Below are 16883 nucleotides of genomic sequence, written 5' to 3'. Positions count from 1 at the left end.
GTCAGAAGACTTAGAATTTTTGAAATTAGATTGACACCACCTCATGTTTACGAATGTAACTACATCGCAACCACACTTCCTGATGACGTGGAAGATCTTGACAATAAATATTAAAACCATGTAGCGATGCCAAACAGTCACCTTGTAAATCCTTTGGCCATGATTCTTGTATTGTGATTATGCCATAATTATGAAATGTGTTTCAACTTAGTAGGAACTGAGGATGATCCACTTTGCCATTTAGTGATCGGCAGTCAATATTCATCCATTTTAAGCTTTTGTGACGCAAATATGGTCTAAACTCTTACAAGTGTCAGATTTGACCTAATTTTATCAACTTCTTGGGCTAGACTGTAAATATATAGGGTCTATCATCCTGATATGAATCACTCAACTCCATTAATTAAACCATCATCACCTACGGATAACTCAGTTTTCATATCATGGGTTGGTGCTATTTAGTTTTATTCCAGGTTTGTTCCTAACGTGATGCACATTTCATCCCAACTTTTCGAATAGGTTTCTAGTAGAGAGGTTTGGTCAAAACAAAGAATCATAAAGATGTCTATTATTTTCATGGCTTAACAACTCTTGTGTTTTCAACATTTTTCTCACTAACGAGCCAAAAGTCAGCAGTCTAGGAGTTCAATGGTATATATTTTAGATAGTCGGTATGTGGAGAAGTATGATCTTAACCAGTTAGTTATTGCGAGGGGTGAGTAGTACGGTATTCCCAAGCATGGTTTGGTGCACGTTCTTGACTGCGTACCTTTGAGAAGGGTGTATCCTGTAAAACTAATGAGTTCAGCATCAGTGTTGAAGACTCGGCAAAATCAATTTGTTGGTGATCTACTTCCATAGTCCGGAAATAGGATTTAGAACTATGTGCTTATGATTTCATCATTGAACGTTGAGTGGCTAAAAGTCTACTACATGCGGTTGAAAGACCATCCAATGAAGGCGATTGTCTGTTGGCACACCCATTAACTAATGATACGGTAGAACATGTAAAGGACACTTGTTAGTACTTTGAAAGTGTCGTAGGTGTGGTAACACAAAGTTGGAATGTTCAGCGTAAACACAGGATTTCTGAGTTTTGCATGAGGAAAGAGAACATATACATACGTGCTGAAAGTAGTTTGTACTTTAATGTTTGAATAACTACTTTCCAAATGATTTGACTTATATAACTTTGTGATATTCTCTCTGCCCATTTAAGGCACGTTTTCATCGGCAGTTCATACTGAATCACATGTCACTCATGAGGTCCTTAACAGATCAAATGCGTGAAAATGCGTTGGTTGACTTGATCAGCAAAAATAAATCTCGAGGGTCAAGGACATTATCCTAAAACAACTACACTTTATTACCAAAACATAAAAACAACAATCAGTATCGTTGTAGACGCATCCAACTCAATAATCGGGGGAATCATCATCTAATATGCACATGCATTTGTATATTATTTTTTAAATAACAAAATCCAAAAGTTCATTTTTATGCCGAAACTTTTATTTGAAAATTAATATACAAATATAGATATGCGAACCAGATGAAAGAGATTATTTGATCTTGACATTATAATATGAAAATACCAAAGATATAAGGAAATAGCTAAAAGTCACAAACAGTGAGATAAGACAAGAGCATACAAAGTGTCTCACGTGTAGATATTCGGATGTTTTTTAAGTCTGCGGTTCTTTTTTCTCTGTTCATATGAATTTCATATTGGACAAACACATTTATTAGAGAGTATTTTATTCATAACCAACATGAAGTTAGTTTTCAACAGGTAGGTCAGAGATCAGTGAAAATTTTGTGGAACTATCTTTTTCAGATGTAATACTGCTCGTAATCTTCGAGAATGCAAAGACGCAGAATTTGATCGCGTTAATGAGGTTTAGAAGACCATTTTGGCAGCTGAGAAATAACCTCTCGATTAACTTTAAAAACTCAAGCAAAAAATGTGAAAAACAGCGACCGCTCGAGTATGACAAGAACTTCAAATAGTTATAGAAAACGAACCCTAAAAACTTCAGAATAGCATTGAATTTCAGAACATGTATTGATCGAAAAACAAAACTTTTGTCAGCAGTAAACCGACGTATATAAAAGTTTCACAAACCTGTCCGGGATCACAGCACTAGAGATATCCTAATCCTGAACTACAACAATTTCTATGTAGCGGTAAATAAATCCCCAAAATAAATAGCTCTGTAAGTTTTCGACATTGGATGCTGACCATATGTATTAGTGGACTCATCTAGCTGAAGGCGCTCGGTCATGCATCCGCACCAGATCACGTGTGGTAACGCTGTGCTCAACATATATCGCAATCGCTAGCCAGATTAGATCAGAGAATTCCGATATATTGGTAATCGCCAAATACACTCTTCCGATCTCCTCGACTCTGTCTTTTGATTTCTCTCGGTGGGTATAAATTATATAAGGTGTTGCTGGTAAAAGCGTTGTCAAACACTGAATACATGTGTCATCTTCAACTAAAAGCGTTGGTTGGTTGTAATTTGAAAACCTTCGTGTTACTTTCCCTCTGATCTCTCTTGGTCTTCTAATGTTTTAATTTTTCGGATAAATTTTCCTGTATGATTTAACACGTAAGGAGGTTGCGTGCTTTCGTCATTACTCTACATTTACTCTTACAATATGTCAATCCCTGCATATTACCTATTATTCTTTCCCGGGATTTCGAGAAAAGGTTTCGCTGTATTGTTGGGAGTGCTGAAGAGAGCTATCAGGGTGTGCGGTGACTCTTTTGAGGTCATTACTAATACAATTGTGAATAGACATCTAAAGCCTTGCAAACTCCTGGCAGGTGGTATCTTATCAGGTATTAACCATCCAATTCATGCATATCTTTCTCCTTGTATGTCTTCTGGTAGAAACAGATGTCAATACATCAGAATCCATGCACCCAAGCAAAGGTATAAAAGTTCTATTATTCCGTACCTGGCAAATGTAACATGCGACGAACAGGTTGTTAGAGTCGACCTAGTCAATAGCTTGTATTCTTGAGCACGTTTCTAATTTTCTAAAAATGTACAGATTCAAAAAAACAGTTCATTCAATTCCAGGTAGTTTATCTACTTAACTTGTATATATATGTATGCAGTTAGCAGTTTCCTTCACCCTTTTGCTCATTCTCTTAAAGAAACTTGTTGAAATACCTTGTGGGGAGAAGTCGATATTGTATTGAGTATATAATGCTGAATAAAGCCAGTGATAATAATAATAATAATAATAATAATAATAGAACAACCGATTCGCGATGAAAACCCTCAATCTGGTTCCTAATTCTAAGCGTAAACTATACATCCTTATTCTAATTTCTCATGCTGCTTTATAATCCTAATTTCACAGTAGTTATTAGATGGACATTATCAGGGTCACGTAAGCGTCGCTCAAAAGTTGTCCATAAATTATAGTCTCGGCAAATAATAATATGCAAGAAGATGGAATTGTTGAATGAGAGGCGGACAGATGTGATAAAAGTTGCTAGTTATGCGACAGTGAAAACCGTGGTAATTTATAGAACATGCATTAGACAAATCTGGTCAAAGGAAATTTTTGTATTCTTGTATTTTTTGGTAATTTTCGGTGTTTGTATGAACTAACGCTTCCTTTTTTCTTGCTGACTGCTTGATTTTGAATTCCAAATACAATACGTTTGTCCGTGCTCATCCAGTACTTCTTAGTTACATTGTGTTATTTCTGAAATTCAAACACTCCTAATTGTCACATAATTGTTACTGAAATATAAATCCCAGCTACCCTGGTATAAGATTATTGACTTAATCTGAGTTGGTGAATAACTGCGTTAAGTAAACCAAATACGAGAATAGATTTTGAATACGTATATTTCATTTACCCAATGATTTAAGCAGGAAGTCAGAGAAACGAAGCAAAGAGTAAAGAGAGAACCGAAACGAAATGATGCGCAGTGGAGAAGGAGATCGAACCAATTGATTTAATCGAGGGTGACTAAAAATAAGTTGCTGGTAGGTAAATAATGGGATGAGGAATTAACATACGATAATATAAAAACCTGAAGGGTTAATAAGCGAATAATCAGCAAGGCCAAAATGTGGCTTGAGAAAAACGAGTAAATTGGACTAGCCATAAGTCTAAATAACCCAGGTGGGCTTAAAATAGTATCAACCACTGCAAAACCCCCTATAAAAATGCGACAAATAACAAAAATTAAAAACAAAGTAAGTCAATGTTAACCGATCCTCAGATGGCAATCCGTGAGTGAATGTGTGTTTATGAAGTCTCCTCTCAAAGCTATCAACTGTTCAGGTGATTCGGCGTACTTAATATGTTGCATGCCATCACCAGATCACCTCTTATTCTCATATAGCTCAACGACAACAAATTCACTTGTTGTAGTGTGTTCTCCTAGGATCCATTTTTTAGACGTATCAGCCACCTGGTACACATTTCTGTACCTGGTCCGGGAATCTTATACTTCTTTCAAAGAGAAAGGAGCAATAATATTGTAAATCTCAAGATAAGGCCGTGTGTACGTTATAATCAATGTCAAGAACAACTCTGGAGTGATTTCTTTAATTAGTCTACACATCTGGTTGAGAATTGCGTTTATCGTGGCTGCATACCCTATGTGGTTTCAGTTGTTTTCCAAGCTCTCCCTGGTTTGAAGCTCGTGATCACGCTCTGATGTGACAATCGGAAATGTATATTTGTGCAGGGATTAGTGGTGTGTGTCAAATGAGGCAGAATGTTTGTGACAGGACATTTCGACGGGTTAGGTTTTAACCCATTGCCAATTACCGATTGCTTTTTATGAGGCTCCAGATCCTTGTGTTGTCTGCATAGATCAGTGGCACTGCGCTCATTCTATAAGACAGGTCGTAGAAGTGGACTAGGTAAGTATGAATCGAAGCATCTGGTGTGATAGTTGCGAAAAATGAAGGAATGCACTCATGTTTTCTCGCTATTAAACCGTTCTCTGTATCTTTAAATGGACATATCAAGAAGCGCCTAGAATGATTTTTCTATACAGATAACTTGAGGGAAGTTTTATTGATAGTTACAAAATTTACTGCATCTATTGTTTTGTCGCTGCAACAGCTATTTGCAACGGATTTAGTGTCTCATTTTAATTTCCCGCTTCATCCGATCTCAGCACCTTGTTTTCGTCAATATGATGGGTCGGGGTGGTAATTTGATTTGGTTTTTGGTTCTAACCGTCGCTATTCTGATCGCATCTTATATAAAACCGTTTGACCACAGTAAGTAAATCGGTGTCATGATGCGAACAATTCTTCGAACCGTTTTCTTGCAAAGTTTTCTAACTGTAACTAGCCGTTCTCGTGTTGCAGCTTCTGGTTTATGTGTCAAAAATAGCAGCGTTGTCTGTAAACGCTGTACTAGTTATTAAAATTTGAAAATTTATTTTGTAGTTTCTAGATGGTTCACGTCGGAAAAATTGGTGAACATAGATGTGAAAAGGCTGAAGGAGATGATGAAATCAAACGACCTTAAATTGATAGATGTCCGAGAACCAGACGAGTTGGAGGAAGCCGGGAAGATCCCTTTTGCTGTTAATATTCCACGTAAGTGCAATAAGATCTTCATTTTGTAGTCGGTGAAGTCGAGGATGCCTTCAAACTGGATGAGAAAAGCTTCATAGAGAAGTACAAGATCCACAAACCGAATGTGGCGGACAAAAATGTAGTTTTCAGTTGTAGAAGTGGTGTCAGAAGTATGCGTGCTCTCAAAATCGTTCAGGATTTGGGTTATGAGAAGTAAGCCTTGGGTGAATGTATATGTATGAACTATTTTTAGTCCTCTCAATCTTGTTGGCGGATACAATGCATGGTCCAAAGAAAATGCAGAAGAATAGGATGTTATTTGCTACAGTACTTCTGTTTACCAAATACCAAATATGTAACAATGTACAACAAGAAGATCGTAATGTATATTTATTTACAGTCAAAACAGCTTGGAGTATCTTCAGGACGTTTTTCAGTTTGCAACGTACCATCCTATTGTTTTTGTGGATATTTTGTTCTTAGTTTCTCACAAACGAATTGTTTTTTCGTATAGTTTTGTATGTTGTTAGAAGTTGCTCTAAGATAACAACATTTGACTTAGCTTTTGCACTGGGATGTGTCGTTATTTTTACAAAATTTCCTCAGAAACAATTGTAAATTTGCATCCAAAGATTGGTTTTGTTTCACTCAATCTTTGAATAAATTTTAAAAGTTTTCAAGCTAACAGTCAATTAATGCTTCTAAATATGTAGGTTTTACGGATTTTGTCATTTACAACGGACGAATTTCAGTGTCGCGATTAAGTTATTCCGCAATTTTCCGTTCTAACTTCTACGTATTCGTGTTCTTGGCTCTGATTATTGTTGTGTTCTATCTACATACGCAGAACTTTGTGATAAGATCATTAGTTAAACTCAGTACAAGCACAAAATTGACCCTGATTTTCATTCTATAAATCTTGTCTGTAGAATGTTTCAAAGTCATTCCGAATGGGCCTTGGAAATATGTTTGCACTTATCAAAAGATGCATTAAGAACTTCTCAGGAATTCGTGTTTCCATTTAAATATCCCTCAGATATGAAAGTTATTGATTCTGAAAACTCATTTTAAATAATTTATCTATTGCTTATTTAATTTTCTCTCGTATAAGTCTATATGCATAGGTTTTGTTTTTGTTCAGTTAAGCATTACTAGTTAGGATTATGTAGGAGCTCAAATCGACAAAAATTCAACAGAAATCACCATTAAAGTGGTATCGACTACTTATCATTGCAGCTAACTAACAGTGGTCTTGATCCTCATGTAATTAAGACAAAGGATTGTCTGTAATTTAGAGTTATACAGTTTCTACCCACTTAAATAGAGTGAGCTCAGAAAGTGAGTGCGGAAGGATTAAAAACTTTTGAGGCTTGGTCGAGTGTAGATAACCTTGGTCATAATTATTTTTCAGGCCTATGAATAGGAACGTACTTGACAGTATTTCATTATAGCTATTTTATTTACTTGAAGTGGGCATACATATACTCCGGTTACGATATTGCTTAAAGTTTTTGAAGTTAAATGATGTTCCAAACTCGAAGCTCCTTAGTTAAGTATGCTGATCACAGCCAATGCTGACGAACAAAAGTTGCTTAGTTTTGATATAGGAATACTGGAAGTAAATGAACCTCACCTCCTCCAACTTCATTCTGTCCAGACGCTTGCATTTCAACCTAAATGGTGCATTTACGTGTTTTTTTTTTCAGGTGTACTGTGCCGTTTCAGAACACGCTTGTGCGAGTACCCAGGTCAGTACTAGTGAATAAATAAGTTGAGTGTTTGAACTAAATTATATAGTTAACTAAACTGGACCTGGTAACCGGTGAAGTCTCGGTATATGTGTAGTAGGCCCCCCCCCGACCGGTGCTGCTACCATAACCTGCAGGTTCGGCCTGCCCGTTGTAGTTAACCATACTTGCTGGAACAGTCGTTCCTCAAGGTCCTACCATGCCAGACAGGTTGGTTGAAGAGCGGTAAGACTAAAAGCAGCAAACCGAATGTACGAGGTGAAGTCATACTGCTGACTGTATAGAGGTGTGACGGCAGTAAGGTGTTTCCTTCAGAAAAGCGGCATAACAGCGATGCTGTCTTCCCACAAGGAAAGGTGAGGTTAGAAAAGATCGACCCTAAAAATGAACACTCTGCCTTGTCCCGCGGATTCCCGTCTCCGGCGGTAAGGCTCCGACAAGTACTGAGCTAAAGCGGAAACTACTCACAAAGGTCATGTGTGATTGGCCTCAAGTAGTTGTGCCTGGGACAGTGCGGTTACGTTCTCAGGTCGCTAAGGCCGCCCTTAAGCCAATTTCTTTATCAGGTACTTCTAGAAGAACCTTTCCACTGTGTGGGCAATCGGGAAGTGATAAATGCTTCCATACCTCTAAAAGCACTCAAGATCACTTTATTCATAATTAATCCCCCTCTTCAATTGCTATTATTCCTCCTACCTCGATTTTAAACTCTAAAATTCCTCTTTTGACTTCCTTTTCAAGTGTCACCACGGCCAACAATTCTAGTGCGCGTAAAATTGTCTCAGATCTACTGAAACCTCGTTCCAAACTATAAATTGGAGCCTTCAACGTACGCACTTTATGTCACATTGACCAGCAGTCCTGCTTGACTAAGACCCTAGAATCTCGTACCATTGATGCATGCTGTCTCCTAAACACACATACAGGATCCTAATTTAGTCATTCACTTGGCCTCATCTCACCAAAACTGTGAGCCGACGAGACACACCCTCCGTGTATCTGGCGACCCGATGGCTAGTTCTCTTGGACTGGCAGGTGTAGGTATAGCAATAAGTACGAGGGCAGAACAAGCACTATTAGAATGAATCCCAGCTAACTTTCGTCTATGTGCTGTCCGGCTAAACGGCTCAGTAAGAACTGGGAAGGATAGGGACACGTCATTGCCTTTTCGTCGTTTCTGCCTACGCTCCCACTGACTGCAGCCCGGATGAAGTGAAAGATTTATTCTACGGAAAGCTCTCTGAACGTCTTCAGAAAGCTAGATGTTCAGACATAGTACTTTTAGCAGGTGACTTTAATGCGCAGATAGCTTCGACCAAACAGAAAAACATTTAGGTGGGCATTTTGGTTTTCTGGCTCAGCGAACAGATAATGGTGATTGTCTGCTGCAACTGTGTTCAGACAATCGTTTATTCTTAGCAAGTAACAATTTTAAGTATAAAGAGAGACATCGTCTAACATGGTGACCCCCTGCACCAAACCAACGACGGACTCAAATAGACCATGTTGCCATCAGTCATCGTTGGAAAGGCTCTGTAGAAGACAGCTGCACGTTTAAGAGTACATGTTTAGGTACTGATTATGCTCTAATACGAGCACGCATTCACTTGCGCCTCACTGGATAAGGAAAAACCACATTAAGATGACCCATTAGAGTTTAACTCAGTGAAGAGAAAGCCAAAAGTAGATTACAGGAACAACTGAGGCTACACTTAGGCAGTTCTAAAAACGAGACTAACCAAGATGTTGCTTGGAATGATATGTGAACAGCTGTGGAAACAGCGGTGACATCTATTATTGATTCGAACCAAAAAGTCATGACAAACCAGTGGATTTCTGTTAAGTCTATTGCACTGATATATTCTCATAAACTCATTCCATCAGGCTCTGAACACGATAAAGAGCGAAAACAAATCAGATCTAGGTTAACCAAAAGTCTAAGAAACGACTGTGAGCAGTGGTGGGCAACGAAAGCAAAAGAGATGGGAAGACAGCTGCTGTAAGCAACACCAGACAGCTTTTCAGACTAATAAAAGAAATTGGAATTAAGAAGTCAAGTGTAAGTGAAACGATCTCGGAAAAAGACGACACTTATCTCAGCCCAAACGTTTAGTACGATGGGCGGAACACATTAAGGAGCAGTTCAGCTGGCCTTCAGATACTCTACAACTACTCACCATTCCCAGACCGCCTGAATGGAACATTGAAATAGGTGCCCTGACTTTAGCTGAAGTTCAAAAAGCCATAGCTAACCTGAAACGAGGAACAGCAGCTGGTCCAGATGGATTGGGTACAGAGGTGTTCAAGTATGATGGTTCAGTTTTAGCGATCAGGTTGACTAACATTTTAGCTAAAATCTGGGAGTTGGACGTAATCCTATCTGACTGGTCGCAATCACTGATTGTCACAATATATAAGAGAGGGTCAAAATCATCCTGTGACAACCATAGAGGGATTGGTTTAACTAATATAGTATCTAAAATACTATCCTCGATAATTATCGGACGCCTAACTAAGACTCGTGAACCGCAAACACGAGAGAATCGAACTGGCTTCAGACCTGGTCGTGGCTGCATCGACCACATATTCACCATTCGTCAGGTTCTAGAACACAGGCATACTTATCGGCGTCCAACAATGGTGGTCTTTCTTGACTTGAAAGCAGCATTTGACTCCGTAGACCGCGAGATTCTGTGGCAGTGTCTGCCATTGAAAGGCGTACCTCAGAAGTATATAGACCTTGTGGAGGCTCTCTACTCGAACACCACTAGTCGAGTCAGAGCTTATGGCGAACTGTCATCTGAGTTTGCAACCTCAAGTGGTGTCCGTCAAGGCTGTCCACGATCTCCATTTTTGTTCAACTTCATCGTAGACCTACTGCTGAAAATAAATTTCTCGCCGACTGCATTATCAGGAACTGATCTCCCACCAGGGAGCCCAATTATCGACTTTGAGTACGCAGATGACATTGTCCTGTTTGGTGAAGTCGTTGACAAAATGCAGTCTTTTGGTTAGTACTGAGCAACAACGCCAGGATGTTTGGGATGCGTTTCTCTTCCTCTGAATGCAAATTGTTGCTTCAGCACTGGTCTGCATCAATACCTGGACTACTTTTCGCTTCAAAAGCCAACGCTCTATTCTTTAGGCTAATCAGACTAGATATATGACAACTTGTCCAACTTGTATTATATTTATTACGCGTGAGGGTTTGGACTGTCCTGTGTCAACACCTGAACTAAGGACAGAGCGTGAAATGGCCGAACGCGTCGACAACTTCACTTGTCTTGGAAGTCTGATCAACCCTAATGGGTTGGTGTCTGACGAAATCTCTACATGGATTCAAATTACATCACCTATGGAGAAGGTGAGATATCCGTCTATCAATCGAGGGACGAGCCTACTGCACAGCAGTTCATTCTGTTTTACTTTATGGCTGTGAAACGTGGCCCTTAAGAGTAGAGGATACACATAGGTTACAAGTATCTGATCACAGATGTCTTAGAAATATTGTTCATATCTGCTGTGATCACCGGGTAAGTAATAGTGAGGTTAGACGCAGGGTATTAGGGAACGATGGTGAGTCAGTTGATAAGGTTGTGAATCTTCATCGACTGAGATGGTTGGGCCGCGTGTTGCGTATGCCTGAACATCGGTTGCCACGACTGGCAATGCTGACTAGTGTTGGGGATGGTTGGAAGGAAGTTATGGGCGGCCAAACCAAAACGTGGCATCAGTGCTTGAAGTCACTAACTTCTGGTCTTAGCCATGTTGGTAGATGGAGACTACTTGGTTGGGATCCTCGTGACGGTCGTGAGAATAAAATTGCTCTATACGTTTCTTTCTACGAACTAATTCTGTCTCTCTGTACCATGTCCTTATATACAATCTGTATTTATATATATTACTAACACTGAAGTAACTGTTTCTACGAATTTAGTGTTCATCTTGTTATGATGATGAGGTATGGCAACTTGGACCGATGCATACAGATGCCTGGTCCTACTTTTTAGCTGACTGATTGACTGTAATAGGCTCCTTTATCACTGGCCACCGTACACGAGTGCAATAAAATATTTGACTGTCTATGTAAGCATGTATATACTTTGCAACAGTTTGGTGCATGGAATGAAATTGATTGATTACTCAATTTCGAATTTTTCTCCTATTTACTCACGATATCTTTTTGTAAGAACCTCAACTTACACTAGATTTCTAGAACGAGGTTTTTTTCTAAGTTTCATTGAAACAGGTTACTGAACTATTAATGTTAAAAGCTACGTAATAAAACTACAGAGGTGTATTAAGTAAGAATATAATGTAAGTAAAGACATGATTTGATTGATTGTAGACTAAGAATTGTATTCAATTGAACCCATCCAGCAACCAAACTATTCTCAACACAAAAAAAGTCGCTCAGTGAAACTGTCGGAAGTTGATAAATACTCACCTCAGATTACGTTTGCCAGTTTCTGGAGAACCGGAACAATGAAATATTGTTTGCATCTTCGACCACATTCCACGTAAAGTGAGACCAAGAGTTCAACAGTGCTTTAATTTTCATCTATTTGATAGTGGACGTGACGGTAAGATCCCATTGTTCTTCAAAACAATCAATGAGCAAATGACTCCGGACCTATTATTTTTCATCACAGCCGTCGCAATCAAAAGGCTTCGAATAGATGTATTCGTTTAAAAGTATGTTGTTATCATTCTCTCACTGACAGTTGCATAACAACTAGGATTGCAATTTCCACCGTAAATTCCTGTTCTCTAGTTTTCATTAGTGAAAACTTTTCTAATATTATGATTTGGAGTATATTCGGTGTTTCACATGATTAATAATATCATTTCTAGATTGTTTCGTTGTTTTTTTATTACCATGGATTGAACAAATTGAGTGGAACTAAAAAAGGTTTCGGGTATTATTGCTTAATCATTCAAAATTCGAGAAAATTAATTGAGGTAGTCAAATAAGTAGTCTTAAAAAATATAATCCATTGAATAGTGCTAAACGATTAATAGCCAAATGTGTTGAGTGATCACTGACATATTTATTTATCAACGTTGATGGCGTTCATGAAAAACTAAGGAATAAGAAAGGTTTTGACAAGCTCCTTTCAAATGGCAGGTAAGTAAGGCAATAGAACTATACAAAATTCTGATAGGCACTAACTTTCTCAATCATAAATATCCTTAGAGTAATGAACAGTTATTATGTGCAATAATAATATTAGATGTAGACAACTAAGTACATAAGGTAAATTGATTAATAAGAGTATGTATTCTTACTGGGTGATGAAATAGATGAGACATGTATTACCAGTCTGTAGTCACTGAAGGAAGTCCGGATAAATTCCAAACTGACATCGAAGTAGTTCGAAAAGTTTTAAGGCTTATAAACGAAGTTTTTGACTGATTGTCTTAGTAGTTACGGGTGTCTAGTGATTTTAGTGAAGTAAACATTTTCAGCTGTTTGGCACTTCATGAGAACGATATCTGTCGTAATGTTAATAATTCATTCAATGCCGTTCAGAATTGTGAACATTCTTATTTCCTCACGCGCAATGGAAAAGTTGACTAACGACCAAAAAAACCCATCAAACTACGTAAGAATAGCGATGTTCTTTGAGTGATATCGTGGATTGACTAGTGCTGTATATATGGTTCACTGGACGTCATTAGACTTGAAAAATTTTCTGCAATACCTAAATGTTCTGGGTTCAACCTTTGTTATGGTTTTGCGTTCATTGCTAAGAAGTAACAAACTAGAATAAAATGGCTGTCAGGTGTTGCAGTATTTCGTAATGGCCTTGCACTGAAATCAGATCACGACAGAAACTATCTCAACATGAATGCAAAACGTCAATAAATCTATTAGCAGGTGGTATTGTTTAGGTCTACAAACATTTTATCTATCATACAGTAGTTTTGGTCATCGAGCTTCTATCACAGTGCATCATGTTATCTTTCAAGTTAACCCTTGGTCACAAAATAAAAGTGTGTAGAGCATCACATCATTCCTCCTCATTGGCCCAAATACGTCTTCCAGATTAACACCAACTGACATGAATTTCAGATTCGAAACTGTCTGTTGACTATTTTTAGCCTTTTCATATCAATTACTAACCATAACAACATTAAGCCATTCAGACCAGTGTCCACAATGATTATGTGATAACCTTGCTTTTAACTCGTGTGGTTTATATAGTCACATATGGGATCATTAAAAGCCCTATGATCCGATAATGTTTCGTGTGTTAATATCGAGTCAGTTGTAATCTCTAGTACTGTTCAAAACAAGTAATAAACAATCTGCAATCCAAAAACAATGAGATCATTCAACACTTCATATATGGTGGGAATTTATTTAAATTTACCTATCTGTCTATTATTAAGTGACCTGGAATAACCCTAAGCATAGTTAATCTATTGATTATGTAAACGGATTAAACACAATTTTTAACTAAACTATTCACATATATTCATTCTTAGCTGTTTTCAGCAAATAGAATAAAAGTTTATTTCACAGAACATAAGTGAGATTGTTTTATATTCCCTCATTTATTACATCATCTCATCTGCAAGCAGCTGAGAATTCAAATCGCCTCAGTTGTCAACCCATAATATTGACTAATATTCAATCTGTTGTGTTTTTTTTTCTATTTAATTTCTTATTCAAGAATTTGTCTAAAATCGGGTTATATTCCCGTGTTTTAGATCAATAAGATGCGACCAATCAGAAAATTACACGTTAAAGTTTTTCTGTGGATTTGTTTATATATCAATCAAATTTTTCTTGCTACCCTATTGGTTAATTCGATATGTACGATATAATGCATAAAGGTACATTGTAATAGATACAGATATGATATGAATTTAGAGTGCGAAAATCTCAGTTTCTAGCAAATGAACCATGTGAAGATTGATAACTAATTGAATTGAAGTGCAGTTGATTATTTTTGTTTTATTCAAAAGTTCAATCTTGTAACATAATTGATAAAACAATAAATATAATAATGATTTATATATTCTGGAAAATAATAATTACAGAATTCACGCCAGTTTACAGGCATGATCAATTTGATATAAAGAGGAACATTAGATGTACAGAACAAACATGTGATAGAAGAACGTTTTAAGTATACAAGTTCAGTAGTTGTTTAAGTAGTACATGTATTACAGCGATCCAATGCATCAGCCGGGAATTTTTAATATTTCCTAAATGGACAGCCTGTTGATTTATTAACGGTGTAATTAAGGTCATTTCGTGATGTATCGCCAAAGCATATCCATCCACATTTAGCCGTATTAAGCTCCAGATGCCATTTTAAGCATCACTGTACTACCTTGTTAAGCTCCCTGCTGATGCAATTTTGCTTATTTTTCAGCTCATGTGGAGAAGATGAATATACTGCTTTAAGATAATCTGCATATAGAAGGGGTTTACCCACACAAAAACTTTCACAAATATCATTGATAAACACTAAAAAGAGCAAAGGACCTAAGACACTACCTTGTATTACACCACTTCTAACAGGGACAGCGTTAGACAATGAAGAGTTAATTTTAGCTATTTGATGTCGATTGCTGAGAAAGGAATCAAACCAAGCTAGCAAAGGATTTTGAACCCCATAAGATGCGAGTTTACCTATAAGAAGTTGGTGGCTAACCATATCGAAGGCTTTAGAAATGTCCAGATATGTAACATGATAGGTAATGAATTCAACTTTTATGGAAGTAAGGTGAAATAAATTATATCATAAGCAAGTGTATTAGTAAAGTAATAGTTTGAATGAAGTGTTATACAGTTTAGAAAACATTATAAATATTAAATATTTAACAGAATGAAAAGATTAAACTATTATAAGGCATAAATGAATGATTTTAAATGGTTATCCAAAAATTTCATGAATACATCATACATCCATAAAAATGCCTGTTCTATTATGTCGAAAAATGAATCTCGGAAAACATTCTGATAGTTTAACAAATTTGAGTCCTTTTTCATTTACATTATTAGAAGAAAGTGAATAATTGTATAGTGTCCCAAAAAATAGTCCTGTTAATATTCTCTACCTTATTCCAAATACACCAAATACATATAGAATTTAATATCAGAGAACTTATTTTCAATAATGAAACTTATAGGTATCATTACCAAGGTGTGACTTGATAATTTCAAATAAATTGAGTATTGGGTAGACTGATAGGGAAGTCCTACTCACTGCCTTCTCGCGGCGAGGGTGTTGTTTACGAAATTGAGAGAACAAAAATGTAATTTTAACTTTTCATCCCGTCATATCAAAAAGGATCAACTTGCGCCTGATTATTGAAATGCACTAATGATATTGTTCCGCTGGAGTGATGAAATAATGAATAGATTTATCTGAGCAGCATCAATTGACAATAATTACCATAAATCCTTATTCAATAACTTATATCTCAAACAACTGTATCTGGTTTGTAACTGTGATGAATTTTCCTCACGGTAAAGAGAATTTGTGTAAGTCGTTTAACTACAATCTAATTTCGATCAACAACTAACAACAGCTGGAAGACAAGCAGCTAAATATTTTGTAATTAACTATCTAAAATAAATCGGTAAAATTAATCCCCAGGCGGTGGTAAATATTACTTTCATATTTCAATGGTTAAGATCATGAGTCAGTTGAAGCTAGACCACCATGGAAAACCTGGAAGCACTGGACGGCCGTTTCGTCCTACTGTGGGACTCCTCAGCAGTGCGCATCCACGACCTCGCCCCCTGCGAGATTCATATTTGCCGATTCAACTGAAACTTATTTATTATTGTAAGGTAAATTCTGAAGTTAAAAAGTATGCAAACAAAATGATCCTATCAATGCATACTCATACGATAGAACTCTGGAATTATCGAGTATCCATGGGACTTGAAGCTGATGTTTGAAAACTTACACTTGTCAGCGGTATTCAAAATGAAAAATTGGCAAAAACATAACAGTCTGATTGAGAAAACTTTTTATAACTCAATGTATATTGATTTTTAAAGTCATTTTTGTATCACTGATAGTTAAGTGTTTATTAATAACAATGTATCCAGTTTATTAGCCAGTAGTTTTAGTTTCTTTCGGGAGTATAATTAACCACCTCGTTGAGAACTTTGAGCTGACGTCCGGTCTCTGAAAACGTGCTCTCATAAGATGAATTGCTTAAGACGAACATGTCAACATAACAAGGTGACTGGACAGGCTTTTCTATTACAGTTAATAGTTATTTTCAAAATCGTTTATGTATACGTAAAAGTCTTGAATCAAAGTCAGAATCTTCAATACGAACGTAGACAGTTCTACTGTACGAAGCTGAAACGTGGAGAACCGCTACAACAAGCATCAAAAAGTCACAAGTATTTATAAACAATTGTCTACGCAAAACACTCGATGTCCGTTTTCCGGATACCGTCAGCAACAGCCTATTGTGGGAGAGAACAAACCGGCTTTCAGCTGAAGAGGAAATTGAGAAGAAATGTTGGAAGGGGATAGGACATGCATTGAGGAAGTTACCAGACTGCATCACGAGGCAGGCG

At 37.2% G+C, this 16883-nt stretch overlaps 1 protein-coding gene across 1 annotated transcript; it reads left to right on the top strand.

Moving 5' to 3' along the window:
- The first annotated feature begins 4762 nt into the window (after positions 1–4762).
- On the top strand, positions 4763–7483 carry TSTD1 (Thiosulfate:glutathione sulfurtransferase). The gene is made up of 4 exons (XM_051210596.1): positions 4763–5405; positions 5442–5594; positions 5624–5786; positions 5827–7483. Exons 1-4 carry the CDS (start codon positions 5288–5290, stop codon positions 5882–5884), a joined length of 492 nt encoding a protein of 163 aa, XP_051070603.1. The 5' UTR covers positions 4763–5287; the 3' UTR covers positions 5885–7483.
- The last annotated feature ends 9400 nt before the right edge of the window (positions 7484–16883 follow it).

This window comes from Schistosoma haematobium, chromosome ZW, assembly GCF_000699445.3.
Source record: "Schistosoma haematobium chromosome ZW, whole genome shotgun sequence".
NCBI lineage: Eukaryota > Metazoa > Platyhelminthes > Trematoda > Strigeidida > Schistosomatidae > Schistosoma > Schistosoma haematobium.
This window is presented reverse-complemented; position numbering and strand designations above follow the sequence as displayed.